This window comes from Liolophura sinensis, chromosome 6 (assembly GCF_032854445.1).
Source record: "Liolophura sinensis isolate JHLJ2023 chromosome 6, CUHK_Ljap_v2, whole genome shotgun sequence".
Taxonomy (NCBI): Eukaryota; Metazoa; Mollusca; class Polyplacophora; order Chitonida; family Chitonidae; genus Liolophura; species Liolophura sinensis.
The window spans coordinates 32379273-32395967 of NC_088300.1; the positions used below are offsets into that span (position 1 = coordinate 32379273).

The following is a 16695-nucleotide window of genomic DNA, read 5'->3' on the forward strand; positions in this document are numbered from 1 at the left end:
TATTGTTGTTGCATAATAATGTTCTAAATAGGGATGTGATGCTTGTCTAATAAATTTATTTGAATGTAAATTTGTTGTTTAAATTGAAACATATGCATTTAACCTAAATTATGATAATATTTATGAACATATTAAAAACATAAATATGATCCAAATTGAGGTTCAATACATTTTTTAGCTGAAAAGAACAAATTCTAATGAAAAAATATTTATTAAGCCTGTGTTACATCCTCATTTATGACATTATTAAACAAAGACTACAAATAACACATGGTGGTTTCAAATACCCACCATACAAAAATTATTTTCAAAAGTCTTTTTCTGCTTAAGGAAAAATGAGAAAAAATATTGAAGATCACATTTTGGAATAACTCTTCACACTCTTCCATCTGAACTTTAGGTCATTTTTATGTTTTCTCCACGTTTTAGCTGATAAGTCCAGCTGTTTCACTGGCGGTTGTGATAAAGCAACATATCTACATGTAATTTACATCACCAAAGCTAAGGCCAGCTAAAACATTTGCTTTTGTGGGATTTGAACTCACGTTTCAGGGAGTCTACAAGAACAGTTGTAGCTACTGTGTTATAAAGATGAAGAAAAAAGATATGAAGACAAAACCCTTGTCTTAGAAGCCATAACATGTACACTGAGTATGTCATTATCCCAAGAGGCCTCTCAAATGTCTAAATGAGACATTAAGACATCATTAAAACAGTATTTTAATGATGTCAAGCGTTCCCCTCTCAGCTCATCGTCACATTAATTTATTTGTTTATTTATCTGACTGGGATTTAACTCCATACTCAGGACTATTTTACTTATACGACAGCGGCCTGCATTAGGACGAAAGAGCCCAAGGGAAATCTACGACCATCCACAGGTTGCTGGTAGACCTTCCCACATACGGCCGGAGACGAAGCCAGCATGAGCTGGACTTGAACTCACAGAGCCTGCATTGGTGAGAGGCTCCTGGGTCATGGCACCACACCAGCGGGCTAACCCCCTCGTCACATTAAAGTAGACATTACAGTAGAAACTGATAGATTGTACCATTGTAGACGTTGCATGACAAACAAATTTTGATGTAACAGCTTCATACTAGCGCCATCTGAAGGAATTAAAAAATGTGCCGCTGCCTCCCCATTAGATCTATTTCAGGCGCAGTTTCAAAGGTACCACAGATATTATTATTGTGAAACGTATATATTACAGTAACTAAACTGATATTTGGTAAGAATGAGGAATCAATTTGTTTCACTATAACTCACTGTAACTTGTGTAGTTTTTCTGCGCTTGCCTCCAGCAGCTGGTGGAGGATCTGACCTTTGAACTTTGGGAGGTTCTGGGGCTCCTCGGCTGACAGCTGGCCTAACACATCAATAAAAAGGATCATATAAGAAGCTAATCTCTGCCATATTTTGAAACATATTGGCACTTCAATGTATACATGAACTTTACTATGTGATTCAAAAGTAAGAACAGTTTTATTTATCTTTTTACTCTGAACTTGTATATTTAATATCGACCATACAGTAATAAAAACTTATGTTCAATTAATTTTCATAGATGATACAACAAACGTGGTAAAAGAATCCCGAGAAACAACAAACCCATCAAAAGAGGGGAAAAAATAGTCCTTTTTTTTTCGCAGATTTTATATAAAAGTATCAGGTGACTTTAAGTGTATTCAGGCAGCCATATTGAGTTCAAATCTAATTTACCTGTAGATTATACATTTGGCACATGGAGTAAACCACTACCTTTTGGTAACAAATTGACAAATTTCTACACATATCACATACAAGTTTTCACATACAAATTTTTAACAAATCTTCATGTTAGACACCCTGAATGGGTCTATGAGTACTGTTGGTCACTTCCGGCCACCTACAGGTTGGCCTTGAGCACAGTAGAAACAGTGGATGCACTTATTCATGGTTGGGACTGAATCAACACCTCATGTGTCCTAGCAGCTGAAAGATGTACCACTAAGCCAGTACCTGCCCCCATATGTGAATTTATATATGACAGCAAGGCTACCATAGAGCTCACCTGTAGTATATTGTAATCTGTGGAAATTAATATTCATCAACAATGAAACATCCCTCTAGTGTTGTGCTTTACATGCATGCAAAACCTCGGCTCATTATACATTACTTTTTGAGATACCATTCATAAGATTTACACAATACACTAAGTCATAAATTTTGTAATTTACCTTACATGTGATCTACAGGCTACGTAATGCTTCATTGATTGAACACCCCCCTCATGATATTATGCTCTTTACATGTATGTGTGTAAAACCTCAGCTCAATATATGCAATACTTTTTAAGATATCGTCCCTAACATTTACTTCAATTTTGCTTTCCCTGTGATTGGATGCGCCCACCAATATTCTGGGGTATGACTTTGTACAGGTGAGCTAATAGTGTAAATAATATACATATTATATTGTCCCTGTATGTGTATTACTTTGCTGTAGTCTCTGTCTCCTGTAGGTGAGGTTTCACCCCTATCTTCTCCCTGATAGGGTTGGCATAGATCTTCATACTGTAATCCATGGTGCTCTCTCTTTCCACATCACTGTCATACCCTACAACAACGACAACACATAAATCTCCACTATATAGACTGTATTCGAGAAAGCATTAAAACAGGAATGTTTTGAGTTCGACTTCTTTTTAAAAAAGTTTTACTCTGTGATGTGACCTGACACCAGTGTTAATATGCATTGATCACATTTATTATAACATGCACTTGTGAAAAAATTTCACAGAATTAATTTAGAGTACATGATCTTCAGAGAAAACAGGAAGTTCCTCACTGAAAGAAGTGTCATTTGTGCCTCTGTAACATGGTGAGACAGGTGGTCGGTAATTTAATGTCAAGGCTACCTAACATTTTTAACAAGTCACATGATACAGTAGGACTGTTATTACCTTTAATGACAAAAGAACAATTCGATGTTTTTCAAAATCATATTGAAAACAACAATGTGTATACAAAAAGCTGTCAAAAAAATTGAGTTTTTGAAGAAAAAAAGTGATAGAAAATGACATAATTGAAAAGTTTCGTGGCCACGTACCTCCCTCCCCCTCAGACTCATCGTCTGACTCGTCACTCTCCCCCTGGGTGGAAGCACGCTCAGCCGGGTACACATGTGACCACACCATGACCGCTGTGTCAGACCCACCCACCGACACCAGGTACTTGTCATTGTGCGTCCAACGTACGTTTGTCACATGCGCACTGTGACCTATGTACTTCTTGAACTTAGCAAATTTACCCTGAAGCAGTATGTTATACACAGAATTTACACAAACTGGTGTCATAATTATGAGTCTGATTGCTATATATATAGAAGGTATACAAACAGAATGTCATAATAACATTTAACATTAATGTGATATGCATTATGTAATGTGTGTATACACACAATGTCATCATGACATTATGAATGCAATATACAGAATGTAGACAAACAAAAATGCAAATTCCTGATGACAATTACATTTACAAATGAAAAATGCAGAATATAGACAAACAAAATGACTTATATGTAATTACACTACAACAGTATTATATTATGATAGTAACTCTTTCTTTATTGTCTAAAACTGAATAACACAAATATTTACTCGTGATTTGCCCAGAAACTGCTTCACTGAATGAAGTGTGCTTTGCTACATGTGTGTTTGCAATAATGTTTCAAGCCAGACAACATTGTAGCATACCAAATAAAAGATAGACATATCTGTAATGCTGCCTCACTGGAATGCCATGCTGAAAACATCAGCAACTATCACAAGGACACTGATCTGACCAGTATTTGGCTACCCCCTGAACATAAGTGCCAGGTAAGGATGCAAGGATCCCACAAGAACATCTAATATACAGACATATTTATCTCTTATGCATTAAATGACTTTGAAATGTAGACATCACAAAGATATCTAATAATCTGACTCCATATGAATATCTGCTTTTTTGTGATAAATCCATTTTATTGTTAAATTAAATCCAATTTCATGTTAAATGAACATACCTTTGCTGGATACTCAAACAATTTGACAAAGCCAAAGTCGTCGCCTGTTGCCAGCAAGCGTCCATCACGGCTCAGGGCAGAAGCATTGACGTCTGTGACGTCACATTTGGGTGGCCACACTCCATCACAGGTCAGACCCAGAACACATGTCCAGCTGTGCCACTTTTGTTTCTCAACTTCAGCGCTTTTCAATGTGATACGCTTTCCCCTGGGTGCCTCAAAAAACAGTTGCTCCTTTGCTCCAGAATTAGTTACCAGTAGTTTACCTGAAAAACACATCATGATCATTTGAAGACAACCAATTGGTTGATTACCTGAAGTCCAAGATTAATGCCCCTTCCATGTGGCCAAATCAATTTCATCCTGCTGTGTTATACTTCTTTACCAAATGGTACCACTAGTCTCTCCATCTCGCCTAACACTCAATCCAAGCTTGACACATGAGCATGAAGTAAAATTCTCTGAAGTGGGCTACAAACAGCAATAATTTGAAGCCTCCATTCAGGATTCATTTTCAGTTAGATTTTCGGCCAATGGTAGGTGTAAGTTTAAGTGACGTAGTACTGCAGATATGGAGTTAATCCGCGCAAAATTTACAGACAGACAAACAAATGGACAGACAGACTTAAAGACAGACAATGCTATTCCATAATATAACTTGCCATTCATGAATGAGTGTTTTCATGATTTTAAATTTTTAATCAGGACAAGAAATGAATTGTGCCACTGCTGGTTAGACATACATGTACATGTATTTTATGTTCTTGTTAGACATACATGTACATGTATTTTATGTTCTTGTTAGACATACATGTACATGTATTTTATGTTCTTGTTAGACATACATGTACATGTATTTTATGTTCTTGTTAGACATACATGTACATGTATTTTATGTTCTTGTTAGACATACATGTACATGTATTTAACAAACAAATGGACACAGATATATCAAACCTGCATCCTATACTGCCAAACTAAAATAAAACACCTGTGAAATGCAATGTACAGCTGCAACAGATTTACTTGCAGAAATTAATAAGTATTTAAGGCTTTACCATTCCTGTCCCAGTCCAGATGGGTGATATAGCTGGAGCTCCCCTTGCATATGCCCACCCGCTTGCTGCCTAGGACGTTGTAGATATCCACAAAGTTGTCATGAGAGCCTACAGCCAAGTACTTGCCAGGGTCTGTGTGAATAAAATACACAACACATGCAGAAACACTTACTGTCCTTTCACTAACGGTAAAATGGGAAAGGGGCAAAATATATGTATCCTTTGTATTTGTTTTGTGTCTCAGTTTCTGCCAGAGCTCTGCTCGGTTTCCTACCACTTGTTTGAGTATCTAGCAAAGGTATGTGTAAAACAACAATGAAATAAATAGGTAAATAAATAAATAAGAAATGCATCTCACTACTCACTTACATAACACACACAAGTGTATTAGAAGTTTGTGACTGCCTCCTGCTTTTGTCTTGTCGAGGTAACAGGAAAACGTGAAGATAAGGAGCAACAAATTTCGTTTCACATAATTTTCAAGCACATTATTTCAAACAGCAAACGACAGCGATTCCACATCATATCAGTTACCATAGTGAAAAGTCACGGTTGTGTTATTGCATTTGGCATTGTAGATGGAGTCGGTTAATATCTCTTGTGACCTACATAATGTAATGAGACCTGACTGAAGAAAAGTCTGTGATGAAATCATTTGAGCTTGAAATTGATTTTTTCAGTGTCAGACTCACCTGGGGATGTCAGACTCACCTGGGGATGTCAGACTCACCTAGGGATGTCAGACTCACCTGGGGATGTCAGACTCACCTGGGGATGTCAGGCTCACCTGGGGATGTCAGACTCACCTAGGGATGTCAGACTCACCTGGGGATGTCAGAATCACCTAGGGATTTCAGACTCACCTGGGGATGTCAGATTCACCTGGGGATGTCAGACTCACCTGGGGAGAACTTGATGTCTGAGATTTCCTCTTTCCTGTCGTGGAATGATGCCATCTCTTCCATGGTGTCACTGTTCACAACCACAAAGCTCCCTAACAACACAGGGTTAGTTAAGAACTTATTTAATCATTAAACAAGCAAGAAAAGCACAGCTCTTGGAATCTACATGTATCTAACAAAGACAGGAAAAAAACCTAAAGTTACTATTCTTCAACCCTTTCAACTGCCTCTGCAAAACAATATTTCGAAACATTCTGAAAGAACTATGGGGTGTAAAGAAATAATCTTCACGGGTTTATGGAGTTTGCATCTTTAGTGACATAAACAAATCATTTTAGTTTCATTTTCGTAATAATTGTATGCATAAATTCCACTGAAAAATAGTGCTTTAAAGGTCAATAAGGTTGAAGATACACTATGCAAAAAAACAGTCCATGAAGCCTTAGTATAAAAACAACTTATTAATATTATTTGAATATGAAACAAAACTTAACTCTGGCAGCAAATAATCCAACTCGCCTATTTATGTTGCAAAGGACACTAGAGCACATACATGGAATAAACTGGTGACTGATAATGATAAAACATGACATCCAGTGAATGTCATACACATTGTACAAATCAGTGTTTACATACTGAAGTGTAGATGTACCCACAACAAATTTTATCCATCATAAAATGCTTTACTTCCAATCTTAAGTGCTAAGGTGCTGTATGAGTAGAACTGGCAATATAAGATTCCAAGCCAACAAACCTAATCCAGAAGAAAGTTATTATTGTAAAGACAATCTTCCAGGATTAAAAATCATTCAGGATGTTCATTAAATAACCATATGCAGAGAATTTACTGTACGTCACCCATAGTTCAGCATGTAAAAGTGAATGTTCAGAAACCCATAAAGGCCTTAAAATGATACTTTTGATGGTCACACTCAAGCTTTTCTGATAAGAAGTGAATCAAACTTCACAAACAAAAAAAAACTTTTCGGTGGCCATATAAGTTGGATGTATTACTAAGAATCAAGCAAAATATGCCAGTTGAAAAATGCTAAAATTTAGATGACATACTGTATACCTCATGTTAGACAGGCATAACTTACACATGAAAATAGGAAAATATTTGGAGGAGTTATTACAAGGAAACCAAAGCGTGTCTGACACACAGACCCTAATTAATACCTCATCACCACCCCAGCAAATGTCAGCTAAACATTTATAAATCCTAAAATTTAAACCACAGTGCCTACAAGAGAATATATAATTTTTTTACCATCTCTGTGTCCCACTGCGATCAGCTTGCCATCTGGTGAGATGTCCACTGCCCTTGCAGCCTTTTTCAACTGTTTCATGTTGATGAGACGATGTTCAGGACCCAGGTCCCAGAGCCTCAGTGTCTTATCATCACTAACCGTGGCACAGATGTCCTTGGTCGGGTGGGTAGCTAGGCCCCACACTTCACCCTCCTTGTGGCCCTGGATAATATGAATTCTGAGTTACAAAGGCATCAGGGTTTGCGAAAGCAAAAAGCGCACTCATGTATGATGAGATGAAATTTAGAAATATACATGTACTACATGTAATTAAAAAAAAATTTTTAAAAATAGGGGGGTATTTAAGTTTGTGTTTATATTCCTAGGGGCATCTGCTTGGATTCCGGTGAAAATGTAACATTCATGTTTTATTACAATACAATACAAACTGTTTGATATCACCAAAACTTCGCTTGGAGCACCTTTTGCCACCCCAATTCTTCTAAAATTTGGGACAGATATTAGTAGTGTTGAAAGCAGAATAATATGTTTCTTTACCTTTTGGAAAAGTAAAGATATGAGTATGATGTTCATTACATGGTCTAACCATGTGAGAAAAGAGAAACTCAATAGTCCTGCTAGAATTAAGTATGTTTTGGCTAAAATGAAGACACCAGGTGTTCCAAATTTTAGAAGAAACAGAATAGGTTTGGACTAATTCTGGTGGAATCCCTGCAAAAGGGAACCCATTTAGGGAAATAAAGCCAAGATGTGAATGAATAAGGAATACATTTACTAGGCTATTCACGATGAGTGAGGATAAGGACCAGAGACAAATCACACCAGAACCATGCAGGCATTTTGCATGACACAAGAACAATGCAGGCATTTTGCATGACACAAGAACCATGCAGGCATTTTGCATGACACAAGAACAATGCAGGCATTTTGCATGACACAAGAACCATGCAGGCATTTTGCATGACACAAGAACCATGCAGGCATTTTGCATGACACGCCAGTGAACCTGGTTAGGTTACATATACATCTCATAAATTTCCTTACAAACTTATAGTTCAGTTTCCTTACATTTGCCCGATCAAATGACAATTATACTCATGGAGTATATCATTTCCTTCATCAGACATCTCACTATTATTGGGGCCTCCGTGGCTCAGTCGGTTAGCGCGCTAGTGCAGCGTAATGACCCAGGAGCCTCTCACCAATGTGGTCGCTGTGAGTTCAAGTCCAGCTCATGCTGGCTTTCTCTCTGGCCATAAGTGGGAAGGTCTGCCAGCAACCTGCGGATGGTCGTGGGTTTCCCCCGGGCTCTGCCCGGTTTCCACCCACCATAATGCTGGCTGCCGTCGTATAAGTGAAATATTCTTGAGTACGGCGTAAAACACCAATCAAAAAAAAAAAAAAATCTCATTATTATTGACACATTGTTATCTTATCAAAGATACTCAACATCAAAAGCTGTAGCTCATTTATATACAATATCCTTTACCTTTTTTTAAATAGCATACTGTAAATCTTCAACCTTTTCAACACTCTAAGGCATTTTTTTAGTGGAATTTATGCATACAATTATTACGAAAATTACCCTAAAATGATCTGTTTGTGTCATTACAGGTGCAAGTTTCATAAAACCGTGCAAAGTATTTCTCTACACCCCATAGTTCTCTCATGGTTTGAAATATTGGCAGCAGAGGCAGTCAAAAAGGTTGAAGAATCAAGGCACTTTTGGGCAAGATACCAATGTTGAAATTCTGAAGTCACGCACCTGAACTAGCATTGTCATTGGCCCAGATTTGTCGACTTCCAGCACTTCTCCGTTCTTTGTTCCCACTAAGATTTTCCCATGGCCGAGAACTATAGCGCGTACAGCAGGTGATTCCTCATACAAAATCCCATGGGATTCTGCGGTCAGTGCTGCTTTCTTGATGGCATAGGTTTTAAGGCAGCGTTCAAACGAATCATCCCACAGACCCACAATTCCATCTTTCCCACCTGTAACAAATCCCTGCAAAAACAAAATGTCTCAATTAAAACAGCTTGGTAATAATAATAATAATACATACATGACAAAAGTCGTCTTTGACTAAGAGCAAAATATCTGCACATGTATCAGCCGTTATGATCAAGAAATGATGAACCCATGATTCATCGCTTTGTAATTATGTTCTGCATTAGGTTTTGGCCGCCGTCGTATAAGTGAAATATTCTTGAGTACGACATAAAACACCAATCAAAAAAAAAAAAAAAATCATTAGGTTTTGATGTTTGGAAGTATGATATTCTGCTGGCAGTTTTAACTGACCATGAATACTTCCACGTTATACATAAGGGATTAGCCCTGCCTGTGCTAAAGTTACAACATCATTTTGCAGTGTAAGGTCTTTTCATGGTCATAAAGGCTCCCAAAACTGCTAATTGGATGTAGAAACACCATTCATGAGTACATGTATTTCTCTTCATCTCTCTCACCTTGTCAAGGGCATGCATAGCAAAGCAGGGCCCTTCATGTGCCTTGACAGTCTTGAGGAGCTGGACATCCTGCCAGATGAAGATGTTGCCGTCACTGCCACCGGAGAAGCAGACCTCTGCCGTCTTGCCGTGAGTCACACACATCATGTCACAGAGCTTAGCCACATTACCCAGAGTGCCACGCTTGGACGTACAGCCACCCCCTGTCACAAATATCAACTCAGTTTGATTTATTTATTTGATTGCTGTTCAATGTATTGCTCTAGAATGTGTCACTTTTTTTTTTTTTGGTTTTTAACTTTTTACTGTAAATCCAACCAAATACAGTTTTGTCTCCATGATCAAATCATAAATGCACATAAATTGCACTTTCATATCTGAAAAGGTTGAGGAAAAAGGTTTTTTTTATTTTTTTCACTTATTCAGGTGGAGAAAATCATCTGTGGCAAGTTACTGATGGACTTTTCCATTTGTGCATACAGATAGAAAACAGGTAGAAGGAAGACAGGTGGTCTTCAACGTGCAAACAGCCACACAAGCGGCGTCTCCCGTCCCACATGCAGTGAGGCAAGAAATTTAATCCGAGAGACTGTGGTCCAATCCTTCAACACAACTCACAAATTTTTCACTTACGTGAGAGCAATCAGGTTTACAAATGGATGAAATGTGAGTGCCGTGTCACTGGATCACGAAGAGATCTTAGACTTAAGTCAAAATTTCACATCAATTTAAAATTATTACTTCTTATGTACTAAGATCAAAACATCGCTTCAGAACATAAATTCTGGGTAAGTTATTGCAAAACAAATTTCACCTAAAATGACGAAAAGGAACGCACTAAATTTAATCACTGATAGTTTGATTTTTTATACTTAAGATCGCTTAGAAATCCATGACTTATGATCAGCTATATACTGTGCGTGGTGATTCATTGCTCATGTCAAGTGAATGTTTCAACTGTAAACTTTTACCTGCTTGAGTCCAGAACTTGATATGCTTGACACCAACAGTAACCAGCCGGTTCTGATCCATGGGGTTCCACTTAATCACAAAGATCTTATCTTTATGTCCTCTAAAATCAAATCAAATAAATATGACTATTAAAGAGGCTACACCAAGAGATTCTTGGCAAAAGCTTGATCAGCACAAGTCTAGTCAAATTTTTGATATTTTAAAATAGCCCAAACAATTACCGCTCACAAAATATCATATGTGTACATGTTACCATTAAAAATTGGTAATAAAGTTCCTAAAATTTATAACGTCCCTCACAAAAATATTTAAACATAAAAATCATTTTAACATGTGAAAAGACCATGTTTAAGGACAGAACATTAAAAATTAGACTAACCCCCCATGTTAAAGGGCTGCGTGTTAATAATTTGACCAGCAGGCAAATGTTAAAACGCAGGAGGTTAAAAATTATGACTCACAAGCATGTGTTAAAAGATAGGATGTTAGAAAAACCTGGCTGATTGACAAATGCTAAAAGATGGGACGTTCAAAACTTGACTGACGGGAAAACTGCTAGACACACAAAGAGTTACTTAAAGAGTGGCTTGTAGTTTGGATGAAGTGAAAATTCAGTCAATCAGGTATGTGAAAAACTATATGTGAATGAAAACCAACTTGTGAAACCAAGTGTTTCGTACATGCCATATTTTGGCAAAACAAGATGACACCACCACCAAAGGCACGACACCATGTGCAAACACTGGAAATGATCAGCCAGGCCAGGCAATTGTCACAGGGTGCCATTCAGGTATGGAGCCACAGAAAGTCAAACTACTTCATGTTTCCCCTTCATAAAGAATAATCAAAAATACGTTAAAGACTACATTTACAGACAAATCTTCTGCTCTCTCAAAACTGACCTTGTTGTGGCAAGCTTCTCTCCCTTTCTCCAGTCCCAGATCACAATACAGTGATTGTCATCCAATCCAACACTAGCCAACTTTTTACCATCACCTGACACACAAAAGTAGAATTTTGAAGATCAGTTAAGGCACAGTATGGCCGGATGAAATGTAATTGTTATTATTAGACCGACAATCACTGACAAAAACTACTGGTGCCGATTGCACAGTTTTGCCAAGCTTCTCTCCAATACCTAAATACAATATGAATTCCATGACCTCAATAATTTGAACAATGCCGCCATTCATCCCAATATTGCACTTTCCAAATATTCACAGTTTGTCCATGGTCCAAAAATAGGCATTTATATTACATCTTTAATTTTGAAATGAAATTTGGTTTTATGGAATTTGCCCCAGTTCCTTGTGGATGCAGATAAAAAACAAAAAGTGAAAGGCCTCAAAACATATACACAAACAAAGGACACATGAAGTCTGCAAAGGCGATAGAAGGATGTGATGAAAGCCAGTAAACTTTTTCTGATTATGAGGTTATCCGTTTCTTTTTTACGTTACTTAGGGAGGGTTAAAGGACATTTCTAACCTACCTGAGAAATCCACGGCACACACTCCTCTTTGATGCTGACCTTTCAGTATTGAGACAGTCTTCATAGTCTGAGTGTCCCACACATGCACTGTTGGGTCCCTTCCAACCTATACATTGTACAGCTCACCATTTAGCATATTTAAAAACATTGCGTTGCAACATGATGTTGTATCATGAATACTTTGAAAAACATAGGGATAATCTGTTTATTTGTTTTTCTGAATCTGATTAATCAACAAGATTATGTCTCATTTTAACATCACCTGGCAGATGCAGGCCATTTTTTTTTTTCAAACACACACCACAGTTATTTCCCTTGGAAAATCTCTTTCTTGCCTCTAAATGATGATGAACTCCAAATCAAATATAAAGAGAAACTCTGTATAATACCACAAATATTAATGCACGATGCTTTGGACCCAATGGTATTATATGGACAGTCCATAAAATGCTATATGGCCCACAGTATTGTACATTATTTGTTATATATACTGTAATTCTTCAACCTTTTCGCATGTTTGCAAGGAGTTGATTCAAGCATATTCTGAAGGCATTATTCTGTGTAGACTAAAGACTAAAATTATACTTTTTGTGAAGCCCTGAAATCTTCAAAATCAAATTTAAAAATGTTCAAAAACTGCAATGAATTTTTTTTTTCCTTACACATCTCAAACCACCAATGCACTCTTTAGTCGTATGTGGGAAAGTATTCCAGCAACCTGCGGAAGGCTGTGAGTCTCTCCATGATTCTACCTGGTTTCCTCCTACCACAACGCTGGCCACTACCATATACGTGAAATTTTCTTCAGTACAGCGTCAAACACAAATCAAATAAATAAATGAAATATATAACAAACTGCTTACCTGTCCAGTGGCCACATAGTCTTTTAGAGGATGTATACAAAGACAGAGGATATCGTCTGTGTGCTCCACATAAAACCTTTGTTCGTTCTTCTCCCGGGTGTACACGACCCCCACTGCCGCCACATGGTACACAATCTCCCCAGTCTGGGTGTAGAACACATTGTTACGGCAGTCGTAACCACGGTACCTGAAGGGAGAGTCACAAGACGGTCAAGGGTAAAGGTCAATAATTAAGTCTACGACTAAAAAAAATTGTGTATTTATTTGACTGGTGTTTTATGCCACACGGGGATGATTTCAGCAGCTTGCCAAAGGCTGGTGGTTTACACCAGGCAATCCTGTTTCTTCTGCCCTAAAAAAATTGATCAGCATCAGCAATAAAGGAAACTCAAATCAATGAAAAATTTATGTGACACTAGACATGTTTATGAACAGATTTATTTATTTATTTGATTGGTGTTTTTACGCCGTACTCAAGAATATTTCACTTATTCTACGGCAGCCTGCATTATGATGGGTGGAAATCAGGCCAGAGCCCGGGGGAAACCCACGACCATCCGCAGGTTGCTGGCAGACCTTCCCACGTATGGCCGGAGAGGAAGCCAGCATGACCTGGCAAACTTCCTGACTTTTAGGTGCATCTAAAGCTGCAAGAGCTAGATTTGAACAAACAACACATGCCCTCATTGGTCAAGAACACGACAGTCACTGAAGAACATGACAGTCACTGAAGAACAGTCACTGAAGAACATAACAGTCACTGAAGAACATAACAGTCACTGCAAGCCAGGACTTTTTTTAAATGTCTGAGCCAGCCAGGTCCACTTCCAAAATCAACTATTCACAACTTATCCCTTTGATGAAGTAATAGGCCTCATATTAATTAGACTTATACCCTAATTCCTCAACTTTTTTCATATGAAAGAGCAGCTTTCAGGGCAATTTATGCACACTTATAATCTGATTTTGGAGACAAAACTACATTGGTTGGATTGCCCAATTTCAGGCTCCACAAAAAAGGATAATTTTATCAGTCCACACAGAATAATGCCTTCAGAATATGCTGAACACCTTGCAAACATGCGAAAAAGTTGAACAATTACAGTGATAGCAGAATAGTTTAGAATAACTATTTATCCCAACGATTATGGGTAATCCTACTCACTTTACACTTTGAATATGTGAAAACACCATTTAAGACTTTTTTATGCAGAAAAAGAAAGAAAACTATGACAAATTAGTAAGTTTGCCATCTATAACGCTCCATACCCATGAACATATTTCAGTTTTAGCCCGTCAGCAGGTGCTCTTTTTCTCTTATCTCCTGGTTTCATGTCATCCTTCATGAGCTTTTTCAATTTTGCTGCATCTTCTTTGTACAAAGTTCTGCTGTAGTTTTTCTGTTTTTCCCTCTCGACATCGGAGTCGAGTCCCGGAACATCGCTCATGTCAGAGTCACTGTCCTCGCTGTTAGAGTCCATGTAAGCTGTGACGCATATAACAACACAATATGTCAGTAACCACAAGTCTGTTTTTTTCAATTAACTCACTTAAAAATTCTTCAAATTTATGAAATAAAATACAAATATGAGCGTCATTTCATAAATAAAAGAAACACAAATATAGAGAAAATTGTTACACAACTTCAGCCACAATGAAAATTTTCCCTACCAGAGAAAATTTTCCAATATGAGATGATTTCTGTGCTTTTCAAACTAAACTTCTTTCACCAACAAAATACTGCTGAAATTTTCAAATTAAATTCACCAACACCAACTATGTGTAAACAGATAAAATCAAAGTAAACTGAACTGATGTTCCTGATTACTTACCATTTTGAGGTTGATCATGGTCATCTGTCATGGCGCCATCTTGGTAGAACTTCCACTGGAATATAGCATGATCAGCTCCTCCAGTGGATATCACATACGTCTTGTCATTGGTAAACCGTACATTGGTCACATGAGCCGAATGACCCACATACTTCCTGAACTTTGCTCCTGACAATCATAAATGTTGCCAGTCAAGCAAAACACAATGTTAAACCAGGTTATAATAGTCAGTCACATAATAAAATTGACAGACAGTTTTGTCATCAAAATGATGTGTTAAAAGAGTTTTCTACATTTTTACAGTGGTTTTACTCCATTTTTTTTTACCAACCAGAGTGAGAACAAAAAAAAAAAAACTACTTCTGGTTAGAAGGTGAAACACGTGCATTTCCACGAGCATTTTGAGAAACCCAAGGCAGCTTGTTGGTTGGAGATGTCCATAAATTATATACTATTTAGATAAAATTTTGAGCCTATATAGTGTGACTGAACATGCTTTATACATGAAACGCTTTTTGAAAGAAAAAGAAAGACGGTATTCATATCATCTTACTCACAGAATAAGAGTGTTTAAATTGACTTTTGGAAAGGAGACGCCAGGTGCTTTTGAAAAATGCCAAGATAAAGAACCAGAAGAAATCTTCAACAATAACAGACAAAAAAAAGTACAAGCAATATGAAGTGAATTTCCAGCTACTTTACCTTTCTTTAGACATGGAAATCTGAGTAGTTTGACCAGCCCAAAATCATCCCCAGTCACTGATACTTCTCCCCTGAAGTAAGCGTCCAAAGCATTCACATCATTTGTATCTGTGTACTTCTCCCATATACCATTGACCTCTGCCCCCAGGACACCGGTAAAGGTTGACCAATGAATGCTCTGTATTTCCTCCTTGTTGGTAGCCTGCTTTCCAGCTGTTCAAGGAGACAAATTATATTTCATGTGTTAAATAAACTCACTGCCAGTCCAGATTTGTTTCTTGCTTATCCGATGACTGTGAAATTTATGGTCAAATTAACTGCAGGACTATTACACTGGAAACTGTAGCTAACGAGCCACTTGATGTAAAGCTACTGATGAGCTAGCCATAGCAGCATGAGCACTTCCATGGCCTTCATGATGATACACTGCATGTCACATCTCAGATGCTGAGGAACAAAACCCTCTCCCCCCCACCCATGACCATGTGGAGGATAACATGAACAGCAGAGGTCGACTAGTAAGTTTTCACTAATGGCATAACACAAGATTCTGACAATACAAAACTGATTCTCATTATTTACCTCGAAATTTGCCTGTGTCTTTCCCATGTTGTCAAAACTTATACCATATAAATGTTTGAGTATAACAGCATTGAAATCCTGTCAGCAGAGAAATGATACAACACCATACTCCGGAGACAACAAAATTAATCTGCATTAAAGCCACACTGTTGCGGTCATACTCACTAGGCATCTTGAAGAAGAGCCTCTCGGCTGCACCACTGTTAGTCTGCAGGTATTTACTGTCCTCAGACCAGTCCAGGTGTGTAATAAAACTGGAGCTACCTGAACAGGTACCAACTCGTTTGTAACGCTGGTCTACTGAGTAGATGTCCACAAAATTGTCATTTGAGCCAACCGCCAAAAATTTCCCACAAGGAGAAAACTTGAGCTCATGGATGACCTCTTTCCTGTCCTTGACATGGATGACCTCTGACAGATCTCTGCCAAATTAAACATGTCTTTATTTTCAAACATACATCCATCTTCAAACAAGTCTCCATTTTCAAACATCTGAATTTAT

At 37.7% G+C, this 16695-nt stretch overlaps 1 protein-coding gene across 1 annotated transcript in view; it reads right to left on the reverse strand.

Moving 5' to 3' along the window:
- The window catches only part of LOC135467102 (echinoderm microtubule-associated protein-like 6), a 36896-nt gene that overhangs the window by 14427 nt on the left and 5774 nt on the right, over positions 1-16695 (reverse strand). Inside the window, exons 8-24 of the mRNA XM_064744863.1 lie at positions 16359-16615; positions 15612-15824; positions 14910-15077; positions 14347-14563; positions 13078-13264; positions 12215-12320; positions 11625-11718; positions 10722-10822; positions 9751-9953; positions 9047-9286; positions 7281-7482; positions 6010-6102; positions 5109-5240; positions 4051-4316; positions 3091-3292; positions 2478-2598; positions 1270-1369 (exon numbers count right to left, since the gene is read on the reverse strand). Of these exons, the coding sequence (XP_064600933.1) occupies positions 1270-1369; positions 2478-2598; positions 3091-3292; positions 4051-4316; positions 5109-5240; positions 6010-6102; positions 7281-7482; positions 9047-9286; positions 9751-9953; positions 10722-10822; positions 11625-11718; positions 12215-12320; positions 13078-13264; positions 14347-14563; positions 14910-15077; positions 15612-15824; positions 16359-16615 (2902 nt within the window). The remainder of the gene's footprint in view (positions 1-1269; positions 1370-2477; positions 2599-3090; positions 3293-4050; positions 4317-5108; positions 5241-6009; positions 6103-7280; positions 7483-9046; positions 9287-9750; positions 9954-10721; positions 10823-11624; positions 11719-12214; positions 12321-13077; positions 13265-14346; positions 14564-14909; positions 15078-15611; positions 15825-16358; positions 16616-16695) is intronic.